This window comes from Bos indicus, chromosome 16, assembly GCF_029378745.1.
Source record: "Bos indicus isolate NIAB-ARS_2022 breed Sahiwal x Tharparkar chromosome 16, NIAB-ARS_B.indTharparkar_mat_pri_1.0, whole genome shotgun sequence".
NCBI lineage: Eukaryota > Metazoa > Chordata > Mammalia > Artiodactyla > Bovidae > Bos > Bos indicus.
In genome coordinates, this window is record NC_091775.1 from 76,775,796 (window position 1) to 76,793,436 (window position 17,641).

Here is a 17,641-nt window from a genome sequence, read left to right on the forward strand (position 1 = left end):
AATGGCACGCACAGAGCCAAGCACTGGGCACACACCGTGATGCTGTGTGCTGGACAGAAAGCGCTGAAGCAGGGCTCTGTGGGCCTGTCTGGACCAAGCAAACCATCTAAGTGTGACGTGAAGATGGCAGGAGAAGCTATGTGAGGGGTTAGCATGAAGATGTGGGTCTCAGAAATGTTGCCTCTAAGGTGTTTGTGGAGCAGTCAGGTAGAAATATTACGTAAGCAGTTGATTCTTACAGTCAGTGCTGTGACGAACCACCCAGATTGCTTTCAGAAACAAGATGGACCTCTCAGCCGCTGAGAACTCTCAGTTGTCAGCTCCCCAAGGGGGTTGTCTCAGCTGAAGTGCCTTCCCTCCCAAAGTCACAGCTTCTCCTCAGGGTGCCTGCACCAATGACCAGTCAGCGGGAGCTCTAAAGTCCCCCTCACTCCAGCGCAGGACAAATCTAAAGAGTCCCTCGTTTGCACAGCTCCCCGAGGAGCTAGGTGATGCCACTGGTGACTTCAGCACAGCTCAGCTTCCCGTGTCTGCTTCCCCCTTTTCCCTGCCACAGGTATGGATTCTAAGAGTCCTCCCCGAAATCCTCTTGCTCCTGATTTCCACCTCATAGCCTGCTTCCCCAGGAACCCAGTCTGAGAGTGATTGTTGCTGTTCAGTCACTAAGTCAGGTCCGATTCTTTGCCACCCCATGGACTGCAGCACGCCAGGCCTCCCTGTGCATCACCCAGAATTTACTCAAACTCATGGCCATTGAGTCCGTGATGCCATCCAACCATCTCATCCTCTGTCATCCTCTTCTCCTCCTGCCTTCAATCTTTCCCAGCATCAGGGTCTTTTCCAATGAGTCAGTTCTTCCCATCAGATGGCCAAAGGATTGGAGTTTCAGCTTCAGCATCAGTCCTTCCAATGAATATTCAGGACTGATTTCCTTTAGGATGGACTGGTTGGATCCCCTTGCAGTCCAAGGGACTCTCAGGAGTCTTCTCCAACACCACAGTTCAAAAGCATCAGTTCTTTGGTGCTCAGGTTTCTTTATTGTCCAACTCTCACATCCATACATGACCACTGGAAAAACCATAGCCTTGACTAGATGGACCCTTGTTGGCAAAGTAAGTCTCTGCTTTATAATATGCTGTCTAGGTTGCTCATAGCTTTTTCTCCAAAGAGCAAGCATCTTTTAATTTCATGGCTGCAGTCACCATCTGCAGTGATTGTGGACCCCCCCCCCTCAAAATCAAGTCTGTCACTCTTTCCACTGTTTCCCCATCTATTTGCCATGAAGTGATGGGACCAGATGCCATGATCTTCGTTTTCTGAATGTTGAGTTTCAAGCCAACATTTTCACTCTCTTCTTTCACTCTCATCAAGAGGCTCTTTAGTTCCTCTTCACTTTGTGTCATAAGTGTGGTGTCATCTGCATATCTGAGGTTATTGATATTTCTCCCAGCAATGTTGATTCCAGCTTGTGCTTCATCCAGCCCAGCATTTTGCATGATGTACTCTGCATATAAGTTAAATAAGCAGGGTGACAATATACAGCCTTGATGTACTCTTTTCCCAATTTGGAACCAGTCTGTTGTTCCATGTCCAGTTCTAACTATTGTTTCTTGACCCACGTACACATTTCTCAGGAGGCAGGTCAAGTGGTCTCCAGTGAATAGTCAGGGTTGATTTCCTTTAGGATTGACCAGCCTGATATCTTTGCAGTCCAAGGGACTTACAAGGCTACATATCAGAGCAGAGCCTTGGGCCTGAATTGGAGTCATCAGTTAGTAGAAGTCTATTAAAACTAATGAAATGGGTGTGTGTTTCAGGGTAAGGTTAGAAGTGTGCTTAGTTCAGGACTTTGAGGGTATTCAGAGTTTGGTGATTGGCTATAGGAAAAGGTCTAACAAAGGAAAGTGACGAGGAAGGGCTGGACTGGTGGAATGAAAACCAGGGACGCTGAGGACTGGAGATGCTTCTTGGGTGTTACTGGTCACCTGGAGAGGAGCAGCATTATTCCATGTGAGACTGAGACAAGAGCACGTTGAGGAAGAAACGGAGGGTCCAGAAAGATGAGGGTGGCGGGCATGGCAGTAAGTGTCACAGTCAAAGGGAGAGGTGTGGACTGGGAGGTGAGGGTAAGGAGGAATTTTGAACAAAATGGGAGAAATCTGAACCTGTTCAAACGAATGCGGATGGGTGGATAAAGAAGGACGAGTGGTGAGTTTTGTTAACATGGGTGGTGACATTCTCCTTGGATCTCTCAGTGCTGTAATGCATGAGCAGTTAGATTTCCTTCCTTGGCTCTGTGTTGTATTGCACCTGTATACCTGTTTGGGTTAACATCTGGGTATATTGTACGGAAGGGTGTACTTTTTGCTTCCAACCTATAAACACTTGGGTTTCTATCCTCTACAGTAACTGATAGTGAAAAAAAGAAGAAGAACAGATGGGAGATAATGGGGACAAAATGGCATAAGGATGCAGAGAAAAGAGACGAGACCCCGGGCAGAAGTAAAAGACAGCCCTTAGCTGGGCGGGGGGAACTGGGTTTGTGCTGGAAAGAGGTGCTTCTGGTCCCCTTGTTTCTGTTTCCTCCATGAAGGAGGGAGACACCTGCTGAGAATGTGTCAGAATACGTGGAGAGAGAAGCTGAAGGGCCGAAGAGACTAGAGAGCGTTTGGAAAAGTCCTGTAGAGGCTGGAGAGGGAGACGGTAGCAGAAAGAAAAGATAAAGAAGGCCAGCCCACAAAGTGACCTGGCTAACTAACCATTTCACTCAGTTACCACTTCAGTTAGGTGTGCGGGATGTGGGGGATCATGTCATTAATACAATGATCACCATTAATCCCAATGACCGCCACTTTGCTTTTGAGCGAAAGTTGTGTTGTGTGATCATTGTTTATCATGGCACATATTGAAAGGAAGCTTTGCATAGGGGTTTTGCCTCCTGTGGGGCAAGGTGGCAAAGTCAAAAGCCAAAGCATTACTGACTTGGTGACTGCCCTAGGCCTTCCCAAGGCTCAGAGCGGGGCTGCCCAGTGCTATACAGAGGAGCTTTCATGTTTCGTAGGGAAATGAAGAATTCATTGATATCTATTTCTTCATAAAAAAGAAAGATCAAAACACTGGAGAACATCACACATTCAAACTGAATTCAGGGAGACACAGCATGATTCCTTTGGAGGAAAAAAGGAGCAAATGGAAGAGTATACAGTCAGACACAAGCTGAGAAGGAGTTTGCCTGAACACTTCTTCTCAGATACACATTGAAGACCAGCATTTTGTATGTTTGACAAAATACAAGGGTTCAGTTGGACAGGGGTTGTAATCTGTTTTTATACATTTTCAACATAGCTTTGTGAGAAAATAAAAATTTAGTTTTGTATTAGCATTCATTTTTCCTGCAACCAGATATATTAAGAATTATAATTTTAAATAATTCATTATGTTTTCAAACATGAGAGCAACACTTTAACATTGTAAACAGCTCAAATGATACAAATGTAATGGAATAAAGAATGAAAATTCCCTTTGTTCTTTTGCTTTTACTCTTTGTTTGTTTTTTGGCTCTTCTGGGTCTTCGTTCCTGCATGGCTTTTCTCTAGTCGTGGTGCCGGGGCTTCTCACTGCAGTGGCTTTGGGCTCTAAGGTGTGTGTGGGCTCAACAGTTGTGACACATGGATTTAGTTGCTCTGCGGCACGTGGGATCTTCCTGGATCAAGGATCAAACTCATGTCTCCCGCATTGGCAGGCTGATTCTTTACCACTGAGCCACCAGAGATCAGATCAGATCAGATCAGATCAGTCGCTCAGTCGTGTCTGACTCTTTGCGACCCCATGAATCGCAGCACGCCAGGCCTCCCTGTCCATCACCACCTCCCGGAGTTCACTCAGACTCACGTCCATCGAGTCAGTGATGCCATCCAGCCATCTCATCCTCTGTCGTCCCCTTCTCCTCCTGCCCACAATCCTTCCCAGCATCAGAGTCTTTTCCAATGAGTCAACTCTTCGCATGAGGTGGCCAAAGTACTGGAGTTTCAGCTTTAGCATCATTCCTTCCAAAGAAATCCCAGGGCTGATCTCCTTCAGAATGGACTGGTTGGATCTCCTTGCAGTCCAAGGGACTCTCAAGAGTCTTCTCCAACACCACAGTTCAAAAGCATCAATTCTTTGGTGCTCAGCCTTCCTCACAGTCCAACTGTCACATCCATACATGACCACAGGAAAAACCATAGCCTTGACTAAACAGACCTTTGTTGGCAAAGTAATATCTCTGCTTTTTAATATGCTATCTAGGTTGGTCATAACTTTTCTTCTAAGGAGTAGGCATCTTTTAATTTCATGGCTGCAGTCACCATCTGCAGTGATTCTGGAGCCCCAAAAGATAAAGTCTGACACTGTTTCCACTGTTTCCCCATCTATTTCCCATGAAGTGATGGGACAGGATGCCATGATCTTCGTTTTCTGAATGTTGAGCTTTAAGCCAACTTTTTCACTCTCCACTTTGACTTTCATCAAGAGGCCTTTTAGTTCCTCTTCACTTTCTGCCATAAGGGTGGTGTCATCTGCATATCTGAGGTGATTGATATTTCTCCCAGCAATCTTGATTCCAGCTTGTGTTTCTTCCAGTCCAGCGTTTCTCATGATGTACTCTGCATATAAGTTAAATAAACAGGCTCCTTTATTGTTCTGAAAACCCCAGATAAACTTCTTCAGTCTGCACATCTCTGAAAAGCATTTGCTCTGTCTTCCAGATGCAGGACAACACTGAGCAGGCATGCACACATCAGCTGCAACTAGGCACGCAAGTGTGTGTTTCCATACACACATGCGTATTTTAATTTATATATATATATATATATATGAATTTATTGAGGTGTATATTACATATCACCCAATATTTATTGTCCTCAGCCTTCGGGGTTTTTTTGTTGTGGTTGATATAGGATAGACCTATCACCATATCAGTATACCTAAATTGATCTCACTCTTCCTAATATCTGAATAGTATTTCATTAGCTGGAGGTAACATACTTTAATTATTCTCCAACTGGTGGACTTTTAATAATTTTCCTCACTTCTTTCCTTTCTTCCTTCCTTCTGTCCTTCCATCCTTCTTTCCTAGGTTATAAGTGGAAATCAAATAATGTAAAGCTGAAGTGAAATTGAAGAATTCTAAATATATTTAAAAGAACAAATAGAAAAGATTTTAACATTCAATAGACTTGCTTGATGGAGGTGAGAGAAGGAAGGAGAAAGAAGAAGTTGCAAGCTGATTTTGTTTTCTGTGAGAGGAGCAGTTACATATTGCCCCACTGGTGAGGGAGTATGGTGTTATTAAAAAAAAATGTTAGCATAATGATGATATATTCTGTTGCTCTTTCTTCTCAGGGATTTGGGGAGCTATGAGCCAGAATAAAGACCAAATATATACTTCTCATATATTTGGTCATCTGAATGACCAAATATACGTTTTTCCTATAAATTACACTATTACACTGTAGAATATATAGACCAAGAGTGAGCCGTAGTGTAAACTGTGGACTTCGGGTGATATTGATGTTTTACTCTAGGTTCACTGATTATAACAAATGCACCTCTCTGCTGGACGGTGTTGATGGGGGCGATAGGGTGTTTGGGAGGGCAAGGGATATTTGGGGATTCTGTACTTTCTGCTGAGTTTTGCTGTAGGCCCCAAACATAAAGTTTACTTTTAAAAACGAGGTAATTTGTGCAATAAATTGTATGATCACCTTATGAAGGCAATGGCACCCCACTCCAGTACTCTTGCCTGGAAAATCCATGGACAGAGGAGCCTGGTAGGCTGCAGTCCATGGGGACGCTAAGAGTCGGACACGACTGAGCGACTTCACTTTCACTTTTTTCTTTCATGCATTGGAGAAGGAAATGGCAACCCACTCCAGTGTTCTTGCCTGGAGAATCCCAGGGACAGCGGAGCCTGGTGGGCTGCCATCTATGGGGTCGCACAGAGTCGGACACGACTGAAGCGAGTTAGCATTAGCATTATCATGCATTCTCCACCATATTCTTCTTCATTTTAGTATTAGAAGATCACAATATGTCTCTGGAGATAGGACTTCCTAGTAAGAGATTGTTTCTAGTTTCCCTTGAAGCCTGTAGCCCCAGGAACACCGAGCGTAAGTTTATTGCCTAAGAAGATGTCAAATTAAGAAAAACTAAATTTTAATAATGCCTGGATACTTATATACTATGCTTCAAAATGTGGTATAATTAATATGTGTGATCTTCACAAAGTCATTAATACCAAGTATGTGACTGTAAATATTTCACAGGCGAGGAGATGGAAGCCACACCATTCATGATATACCACTGAAGACCTCACATCTATCCATTCTTATGCCAGGGCTTAAATTCATGTTAGTTTGTCTCTAAAGACTGTGCCATTAACAACAATGCTATCGTGTGTCTCAAAGTTGCAGGATAGTTTATACAGAATTCCATGTAACTTAACACAATATAGTTATACATCAAGAGAAGCAAGTCAACACATGGTTCTCCCGTAATACTTTAAAAGGTGGCACAGTTTGGTTACCCTGACAAGGTCAGTTTTCAGGTGTGTGGATGGTATAAAAAAGGGAAACAAAAGTCAGGGGGGAAAATCTAGCTTTGGTTCATTTGTGCAAAACCAAGTCTGTAAAACTGAAGAGTTTCTATTACCACATATGACTGTCAGTTTACTCCTACTGAGGGTAAGTCTGTTTGCAATCCTGACTGAAATATGCTGCTTGAGTAGCTCAATCAACTTTCTTGTTAAGATGTGTGTGTCTTCCACACAGCCAAATGACTCTTCAATACCAGTTCAACTCAGTTCTGACACCGTCTACTTGGAGGCAGTACCAGATGCCACGGGTTAAGGGCACAGTCCCACAGGACTGCTCCCCCCACTTCAGAAAGCCAGTGAGGGTTGAAGTTGTTACCTGTCCTTCTGACTAACTGGCTGTAGATTGGAGGTTGCCATGACCTCTCCTCAAGTTCGATTACTTTGCTAAAGTGGATCACAAAAAGCAGAAAGCATTTGAGCTATTAGAGTCCCAGTTTCTTACAAAAGAATCGAATCCAGGAACAGTCAGATGGAGGAGACGCTCAGGGCAAGGTGTAGGGGTGGGGCGCAGATTTTCCAGACTCTTCCTGGGGCCAATCTCCTGGCACCTCCAAATTCTCACCAGCCTGGAAGCTCTAGAACCTGGTCTCTAGGTTTTATGGAGGCTTCATTGCATAGGCATGGCTAACTAGCCGATTGATGTCTGGCAACTGATTTAACCTCCAGCTCCTCTCCCATCCCTGGAAATTTAAGTTCAGAGTGGGCTTCCCTGGTGGCTCAGATGGTAAAGAATCTGCCTGCAACATAGGAGCTGCTGGAGGCGCAAGTTCAATCTCTGTGTTGGGAAGATCCCCTGGAGAAGGGAGTGGCTACCCACCCCAGTATTTTCGCCTGGGAATCCCATAGACAGAGGAGCCTGGCGAGCTTTCCAGTCCATGGGATCACAAAGAGTTGGACAAGACTGAACAAACTTTCACTTTCCCTCCCCCTTCCCAAAAGACAGCTGTACGTATCTAAGAGCAGGATATTCATAAATATTTCAGCTATAATAAGATATAAACAAACTTTAAATGTTTATATTGCTGCTGAAGCTCCAGTATTTTGGTCATTTTATGCGAACAGATGACTCACTGGGCAAAAAGAGAAGAGGGTGTCAGAGGATAAGATGGCTGGACTCTTGAGAGTCCCTTGGACTGCAAGGAGATCCAACCAGTCCATTCTGAAGGAGATCAGCCCTGGGATTTCTTTGGAAGGAATGATGCTAAAGCTGAAACTCCAGTACTTTGGCCACCTCATGTGAAGAGTTGCCTCATTGGAAAAGACTCTGATGCTGGGAGGGATTGGAGGCAGGAGGAGGAGGGGACGACAGAGAATGAGATGGCTGGATGGCATCACGGACTCAATGGATGTGAGTCTGAGTGAACTCCGGGAGTTGGTGATGGACAGGGAGGCCTGGTGTGCTGCGATTCATGGGGTCGCAAAGAGTCAGACACGACTGAGCGACTGAACTAACTAACTAACACAAAGAGAGAAAGACAATCTTTTCTCTCAACATATTGGGAAGTAAAACTAGAATAACTTGGATGTGAATAAAATAAACTTTTACCCCTGTGTATGGCATACAGTTCCCTATTTCTTTCCATGTCTCATATTTTTTAACTTTTTATTTTATATTGGAGCATAGTTGATTAACAATGCCGTATTAGTTTCAGATGTACAGCAAAGTGATTCAGGTATACATATAAATGTACCTATTCCTTTTCAAATTCTTTGAAAATTCATCATTTTTTTGGTTGTTGAAAACTAGATATTTTAGATAACATACGGTAATACATACGAATCCTCTCCAATCAAGGGCTTGCTGCAATTGCTACTGTTTATTTGTTTAGTGACCAGTGTGGACTAATTCTGTGGAGTCTGATTTTCCCACAGTATGCAGATTTTGATGATATTGCTTAATTTTTTATTTTTTAATCTGACTTCCTAGGGGTCATCCTTGAGTAAGCATAGCTTAGTAGTCAGACAATAACTGATCAGATGTTTAGCTTAAACATATTGACTAAGTAAGGATTTCACCTTTATCTCCAGAACAGTGTGTGGCCTGGGGAAATGCTTACAAAATTCAGGAAATTTACAAGTCTGCTCCACATTTAGCCAAGGACTGGTGTCTCTCTCTGCTTTCTCTGATGGAGCAGTTGTGTGCATATCCATTGACTTCTGACCACTAGCAACAAGGGGCATCCTAGTGGGCACCTTTGGGCTGCCTGCCCCTGTCTCCAAATCGCCCTGTTACATGGCTGACTGAGCTGCCATTTTCTTACTTGCCCCAAATAGTACCAGCTAGAGATGCAGGTCTTCCGGGATGGCGTATATAATAAACATATACTCTCTGTTGCAGTCTATGATGTCACTGGGGCCAGATTTTTCCAAGCTCTGAGTTCCCTCCAGGCAGCAAAACCTCCAGTCCAGGGGGGTTTTGGTTGGCCGCCCAGCCTGCAACTTCTGAGCCAGGGCGAGAGAGAGGAGCCAGGGGGCAGTCACTCTTTTTACTGAATAAACATTTCTCAAGAGTATACTCTTTGACCCATTTCCAGAAACTATAAATGCTTTTGTAGTTTTGCGGGTTTGTTTTTTTCCCCCCATTTACTTCTATCTTTGGGGAAAGATTATGTTCAGGTTTTCTCATAGCCATTCTTAAAGTCCTTCCTAAACAAAATGACTTTGAAATATAACCTTCTCAAGATTTTCAGGAAGCTTTATCTGAAAAACTTATTCTTGACTAGATTTTCAAAATGTCTACAAATATGAAAACTATCAAGAAGGAACTTAATTCTTTGCGTCTCTTTAAGGGGAACATATAACTGTCAGATTGATGCTGTGTTAAAATGAAGACTGATGGCCTTCACCTGGCTGGCCCTGAAACAGCTCACTTCCTGGCCAGCAAGAAGAAAGAAGGGGCTTCATCTCTCCTCCTCAGGGGTCCATTTCTGAACCGTTCAAACTGGGAAACTTAGTGTGACCACAAAGAATTTGCACAGCTATTAATAGCATTGTGCTCAAATATCAAATGATGGATTCAGAGTATTAACGTGAAAACACCGATCAGATATTATTTAGAGATTTCACATTCCCCTGTGTGAACTTTGATATTTACCAAAAGGGTTTCACTGCACTGGCTTCCTGGCAATGCACGGAATTCACAGTCATGCTCATAACTGTAAATGAAGCAGCACCAGGAGGAGCAGCTTCACTGCAGGGCCAGTTTCAGTTACACGCTGCTGGCGTAACTGGCATGTTGCTTTTAACTCATGTCCTTCTAATCTTATGGATTTCTTCTGTGGGGGGACAAGGTAAGTTGAAAGCCTGAATACAGCTCTGAATATTGAGTTCCTCTCTCAAATGTGTGTGTTGTGTGTACGTATGTTTATAAATGAATACAGGGGTGAAAATATTGGGAATAAGGGATCATCATTTTTGTTTTTAATGAAAATATTTTCTAATATGCAATTAAGGGAAAATAGAATGAAACAATTTTTCTATGTTCTTTAAGTTATGATATATAAGTAGCCACCAAATACAAAACCTGGAGAGAAACTGAATGTTGAAAAATCTGCTTATGATAAAGGTAAAAAGGTAAAGTGCCAATGTCATTCTGCCTGAAGGCTGCGATGCCAATGCCATGGACCAGGAAAAGTACACCAAGAAAACCTGGACACCTGCGATATGTTTGAATTTTCATAGATTTTTTAAATTTAAGATTTGAATATTATTAAATTCAGGGATTTCCTATTTCAATCTAATCATCACTTGACAAAGAAAAATCTTTTTTTTTTTTACTAAAATATAATTTGACATAAAACAGTTTCAGGTGTACTACAGAGTAATTTGACGTTTGCATACATACATTATGAAGTGGTCATCATGATAATTCTCATAACAATCTGTCCCCATACAAAGGTATTACAATAGTATCGATTCTATCCTTTATGCTGTATATTACATCCCTGTGGCTTATTTATTTTCTAACGGGAAGTTTGTTCCTCTTAATGTTCTTCACCTGTTTCACCTGCCCACCCTCCGCCTTCCTCATCTCTGGCAACCACACGTTTGTTTTATGACGAGCCTGCTTTTCTTCTGTCTTGTTTCTTTTTGTTTTGCTTTCTAGATTTTGAAATCTTCACATGTAAGTGGGGTCATACAGTTTTTTCTCTGTCTGACTTATTTCAGTTAGTAGAATGCTCTCCACGTCCATCCATGTTGTCACAAATGGCAAGATTTCCTTTTTTATGGTTGAGTAATATCCCATGGTATACACAAATACCACATCTTCTTTACCCATTCATTTCTCTGTGGACACTTAGGTTGCTTTCAACTCTTGGCTATTATAAATAGTACTGCTATGAAGTTTGAGGTACATTTATCTTTCTGAATTAGTGTCATCTCTTTTAATGAAACTATAGAGCATATCCTTATTTTCATATGTAATAAAACTAGTGAGATACCAATAAATTATTTGCTTCTTCTGAGCTTTTCAGCAAGGTTTAATATGAAAAAAAATTGTACACCACTTCTCCTTTAATAAAAAATACTATGTCTCACAGTATTTCAAAAAATGTCACATCTTGTTTTGTGTTGAAATAAAATCTATCACATCTGAGTAATTGCAAATGAAATACCGGGTAAGATCTAGGGTAACTGATTAAACTGTATGTGGAAATGGGATTTTAGTCATGTGCTTTACCGTTTGATTTTCACAAAGTATTTATTTTGCTCTTTTGATGCTAATTTTTGCACATAGTTGTTCTCTTTGGGAAAATCTCTTCAGTCCTAACATAAGAAAAAATAAGAACTATAAAATTCCTTCCTTTTATGATCCACCATTATAAAAGTTGCAAAACATTATTTCTACAGACTTGAAAGTTACTCTAGTTTCTTTATATATTTTTCATAGAATATAATCAGAGGACTATAGTTAGCTAATGGGAAAAAAGTATTTTTCTCCAATAACAGATATTGCTTAGTCGATTAAAAATACCAACTTCTCTGGTTAGCCTGAAGTAAGGATTAGACCTTTACAACATCCTGAAAAACTGTATGTATGGGTGTATTTGATTCTTTTTAACCTATGTGTCTGTTAAATATTGTTTTGAACACCATGGAGAATGGACATTAAGAGAGGATTTCTAAATTGAGGGAGGAGAAGCAGAAGAAGATGAATATAAAATGTAGTCATGTGTAGAATTTTGACAACCTGAAATCTAAGGGGCTTCCCAGGTGGTTCAGTTGTAAAGAGCCCGCCTGCCAAGCAAGAGATGCAGGTTCCGTCCCTGGGTTGAGAAGATCTCCTGGAGAAGGAAATGGCAACCCGCTCCAGTATTCCTGCCTGGGAAATCCCATGGCCAGAGGAGCCTGGCAGGCTATAGTTCATGGGGTTGCAAAGAGTTGGACATGACTTAGTGGCTGCACAATGACAGCATTGTATAAAAAGTGTAAAAAGATGTTCGAGCTTCAATCTACTCTCCTAGAACTTTTAGAGAAACTCTATCAAAAGTTGTATAGATATTAAGTCAGGAGTCCCCAGTGTCCGGGATCTAATGCCTGATGATCTCTGGTGGAGCTGATGCAATAATAACAAAAATAAAGTGCATAATAAGTGTAATGCACTTGAATCATTCCCAAATCATCACCCCTCACCCCCAGCCATGGAAAAACTGTCTTCCACAAAAGCAGTTCCTTGTGCCAAAAAGGCTGGGGACTGCTGTACAGTTAAGTGATTCGTGAGTTTGTGTTGGTGCTGGAGAAGACTCTTGAGAGTCTCTTGGATTCTAAAGAGATAAAATCAGTCAATCCTAAAGGAAATCAACCCTGACTATTCTTTGGAAGGACTGATGCTGAAGCTGAAACTCCAAAACGTTGGTCACCTGATGAGAAGAGCCCATTCCTTGGAAAAGACCCTAAGGCAGGGAAAGATTGAAGGCAGGGGGAGAAGAGGGTGACAGAGGATGAGATGGTTAGGTAGCATCACCAACTCAATGGAGGTGAACTTGAGCAAGCTCTGGGAGAGAGTGAAAGACTGGGAATCCATGGGGTTGCAGAGTCAGACATAACTTAGCAACTGAACAGCAACAACAGCTGTTTATTTGCCTATTGAGAAACTGGCCAGAGTGTGAAAGAAGCACTCTAACACTTGCATAATTCAACATTCTTCATGCTTTCAGTAGTAAAATATTTATCAAACCCTATACTGTGCAGCAACAAGTTCAAAAGAAAACGAAAACTCCGTGTCTCATTACAATGCACAGGGTCCTGTGAGGAAAGCAAACCATGCAAATAAGTAGATTGCAAGATTGTGTGTGTGTGTGTGTGTATCCTGTAGGAAATGTGCTCACAAGGTTTTATCAGAATGTCGAGGCTTGAGAAATCACTTTCTCCTTTTGCAGTGGGTGACTGGATAAAGGAGATCTACGAAAAGCAGTTATTGAGTGAGTGCCAATGCTGAGGTACCAGAGTATTTGCTAAACGTTGAAGAATGAACTTTGAAGGGCGGTAAAATAGGGACATTTGGAGGATGGAAGCAAGGTTATTCTACATAGCAAAGAATACGTAGGTTAAAATCTATGGAAATCGACTACTATAGTTTGACAGGCAGACAAGAAATATCTGTAAAAGAATTATGGGAGGTACTACATCAGTGAAAGCTTCCCTGCTGGCTCAGATGGTAAAGAATCTGGCTGTAACGCAGGAGATCCAGATTCCATCCCTGGGTTGGGAAAATCCCCTGGAGAAGGAAATGGCAGCTCACTACAGATTCTTGCCTGGAGATTCCAATGGACAGAGGAGCCTAGTGGGCTACAGTCTATGGGGTCCCAAAGAGCGACTAACACTGAGCGACTAACACTTCGACTTTCACTGTCAGTGTGTGAGGGTTTTGTTTTTTACCCCCTCCAAAACCATCTAATGTAAAATTTTAGACCCTTAGATAAGCAACTTCAGGTTTCACAAGTGAAATACTATGGGAATTACTAGCTTCAAATATTGTGCAACGTTGAAAATCACCTCTAGATAAGCGGAAAGGGGAAATTTCCCTGGTTAATTTGTGAGCTGAGTTTCTGGAAGTTGCTTTTTTCTTTTTCCAAATAAAGAGAAAACAAACAAACAAAACACTTCATCTTCAATGTACCAGGAAAATACAGACAAGACAGAGACTTCAGGTGGAGTTACCTAGGACTAGGATGCAGAGTAGAGAAAGGAGGTGAGTGGAGATGCCAGCACGTCCTGTACACCAGCGAGGTCTTACTGCTGTCCCACTCTGCTGGCTCTCAACCTGTGGGAGATTTTCTTCTTGAAGATACTGCAAAGGACGTTATATTTCACATGACTCCAACATCTACATTGCACCTTCACTGACAATGTGCTGTGTGCTAAATCGCTCAATCGTGTCACTTTTTGCAACCCTATGGACTGTAGCCCGCCAGGCTCCTCAGTCCATGGGATTCTCCAGGCAAGAATACTGGAGTGGGCTGCCATTCCTTCCTCCAGGGGATCTTCCTGACCCAGGGATCGAGCCTGAGTCTTTGATGTTTCCTCCACTGGTGGACGGGTTCTTTACCACTAGCGCCGGTACTCACCATTACAGATCTTTCTTTGTTCTTAACTAATTAGGACACCGGAGGGCAATAAGCTAAAGGAATTTAAGCTAGCTGAAAGAAAAAAATATTGATAAGATGATTAAAATATGATTTAATGATTCATAAATGTAGATTCATATTTAATTCTTCAGTTTGTTTTATTTTTCCCAGGGAGACATTGTGATTTTCCAAAAATAAACCATGGAATTCTGTACAATGAAAAGAAATACAAGGCATCTTTCCCAGTTTCTCTTGGGAAAATTTTCTATTATTCCTGTGAATATAATTATATGCCTCCTTCAAAACACTTTTGGACTCCCATAACATGCACAGAGGGCGGATGGTCACCGACTCCAAAGTGTCTCAGTGAGTAAAGGCCTGATGGGGGTGACGCGTTCGGGGAGTGGAGAAGGATGCGGCAGCGGGATTCACAAGGTCTTGATAGACAGTCCCAGGGACGAGGACTAGAGGAGCCAGCAAAGATGAGAGATGCAGTCCTTCATGTTTTGAGAAGCCTTTTTTGAAAACCAAAGGAAGAATGAATATATGAACTTTCTTTCATGTTGTAAGTTTTAAAACTGATCATTAATATATTTCACTCCTAATATTTATGTCCTAATATTCATTTGTTATCAGCCTGGTCATAATTTTTTCTTTAAAAAAAGTCTTTGTACATATCCATTCTCTTTTGAAATGTACATTCTCTTGAATATTGAGAGGATCACATCTCCACTTTTACATTTTCCATAGATCACTTTTTTTGTGCCTAAAGTTATGTCTATATTAATCCTTCAATAAATGTGAAGAGCGTACTCAGGAGGTAACAAGTGTACTAAAACAAAAACAATGGGGGGGCAGAATAAATGAGCGGACAAAGGTAATAATAATGGTCTTTCTACAAAAAAATCTTTATGAAAATTAAGAGAGAAACATATTAAAACACTATTTATACCTAGAAAAGCATATAAAAATAAAATATTTTATTATAAAAATCATAGAACAATGGAGTGAAATGTTAATTTCCTTTTGTGTATGAAACATATATGAAAAGTATATATTTCATCAATACAGCAGCAAAACCTAAATTCTTTTAAAATTTTATTTTCATACCTAATTTTAGCTTTGAAAGTTTTCCATTAAAAAATATTGTAAAGTGCAAATGTATTTTACTATTGTTTTACCACTTCCATCTGGTACATTAAACAACTTTTGGTCCTTAGGAGTGTGTTTCTTTCCTTTTGTGGAAAACGGTCAATCTGCATCTTCGGGACAAATATACCTGGAAGGCGCCACTGTGCAAATTACCTGCAATAAGGGCTACAGTCTCCCGGATAACCAGGGCAGCATTACCTGTGCTGAAGGGGGCTGGTCCTCCCCTCCGGAATGCATCTCCACCAGTAAGTGAAATGCCATCTTCTCTAATCCTGGAATATGTTGTGATTTTTTAAAAAAAGAAATAAATCTATTGTCACATCTTAAGTTGAGATTTCACCACTTGCTTTTATTTTACACATTTGTTTTTCAGTTACAGCTGTCTCTGAAGGGATGTACAAGTGGCATAGTCTGCCTGCCTACACGAATCAAATGTATTTAATAAAAACAAGCATTGAACAAGAGTACAAACACTTGAGGACAGTACCTTTATGTTAAAGTAACACCCACTTTCTGTGTTCGGTGCATTAAAATTATCATGTTAGCTGAGAATAAATATCTAGAAAACTAAAATATTAAAAAGAAAAAAGTCCAGTACCAGTTAAAATGTCTTATAACTAAGACAATTGTTAATAATTAACCTTTTGTGTTCGTATTAAATTCACATGCTTGATTCAATAAACAATTTCTAGGTTTTAAAAATTTTGTACTTGTGAGAGTTATGTCTGTCACTGATTTAAAATCTGGAAAACAATTCATTTGGAAACTCTATAACATGGCAGCATCTTCCAGACCTCTGGAATCATAATAATAATTTATAATCATCTTTCTATTATATGAAATCTATAATAATTTTCTTTCCAGTTTCCTATCGTAACTCTATGCCTGCACGGTGTATTCAAGGAGGCATAAAAACTTCTCTAGCTCTTTCTCATCATAGCGCCAATTCTTTGTCAGCCCTATAAATTCTAGCTGCCAAGGCCTCCAAAACCCTCATCGCCCTCTTCTCATCTCAGAGAAACCGCAGGACTCTGCCTGGCTTCTCCTCCCTGGGAGCTGGGACGCTCACAGTGATGTGCTTTGGGGTTTGGGCTTTGTTTATCTCCCTTCTCTTGATCATCACGGACCTGCACTGTCGTTTCCAGTTTCCTGGAAATGCGTTTTGTCCAGTTTTCTAGCTTTTTAACCAGTGGGAAGAAATGCTGACATCAGCTACTTCATCTTACAGGAAGTGGAGTCTTCTGGTATGCTTTTAAAAGAAGCAATTATGCTATCAAAATCATTCCACATCTTCAATATTTAATCTTTTAGGAAACAGACTCTAAAACAGCTTGAATGACAACAGTGTTTCCGTAAACAGTGAGGCCATGGTTTCTTACAATTACAGAGGGCTTAAACATGACCAATATTTGCCAAAAACATAAAATAAAAGAACAAATCTATTGACATCATATCTGAAATGTCCAGTGACCGAACAGGGCTCACATTGTATAAGCTTATGGTACAAATGTCCCATATGTACAAATGTTCGTATGTTCCAAACGTTCACTTATGGTACAAATGTTTTTGCAACCCATTTGATGGGGTGATGGCAACCAAAGTCCAAGAATTGAATTTCAAAACCTGACAACTCCGTTTGAGTACAGCAAACTCTCAGGAAATCCAAACCAGTGTAGAAACTTAAGCAAAGGGCTCAATTTGTTGCAAATCATTCATAATTCTTTATAGGAAATTATTAAATAACTGAATTGGATTTCTCTTGGGCATAACAAAACTCTCCAGCCAGAGTTCTTTCCTCACTTTTTCTAGAGCAACACACTTATTTTTAATGTGCCTTATTCTATGTAAAATATTTTATATAGTTTCCTAAAATATTTTCTTTGAGGATTTAATAAACTAACAATGTGGATTGCAAGAATAATTCTAGGCTGTGGTTTTCCTGAAAGGAGGCTTATGTTTTTCTTTTTCTTTCATTGATTTATTATGAAAAATTTTAATAAATTTTTTATATTTTCCTTTTTTTTCAGAAAAATGTTTAAAAACAGATATTGTAGTTGCCAATGGGTTTTTGTCTGAGTCAGAATATGCTTATTCTGTGAATAAAGAAACACAATATAAGTGTAAACCAGGATATACAACAGCAGATGGAAAAACGTCAGGGACAGTTCAGTGTTTGCAAGGTGGATGGTCAAGTCAACCCACTTGTATTAGTAAGTAATTTTATACTTTACTATGCATCTTTCTGAACCCACAACATGGAAGTTTACTTCAACCTTTTTTTTTTTGC

At 40.7% G+C, this 17,641-nt stretch overlaps 1 protein-coding gene across 6 annotated transcripts in view; it reads left to right on the plus strand.

Annotated features, from left to right (window-relative positions):
- Positions 1-9,766: 9,766 nt before the first annotated feature.
- Positions 9,767-17,641, plus strand: part of CFHR5 (complement factor H related 5) — a 33,430-nt gene continuing 25,555 nt past the window's right edge. For all 6 annotated transcript variants that reach the window (XM_019976570.2, XM_070768699.1, XM_019976571.2 and 3 more), the window contains exons 1-4: positions 9,767-9,924; positions 14,374-14,568; positions 15,423-15,599; positions 17,382-17,564. In XM_019976570.2, coding sequence (XP_019832129.2) covers positions 9,780-9,924; positions 14,374-14,568; positions 15,423-15,599; positions 17,382-17,564 — 700 coding nt within the window. In that variant the 5' untranslated portion in view covers positions 9,767-9,779. The remainder of the gene's footprint in view (positions 9,925-14,373; positions 14,569-15,422; positions 15,600-17,381; positions 17,565-17,641) is intronic.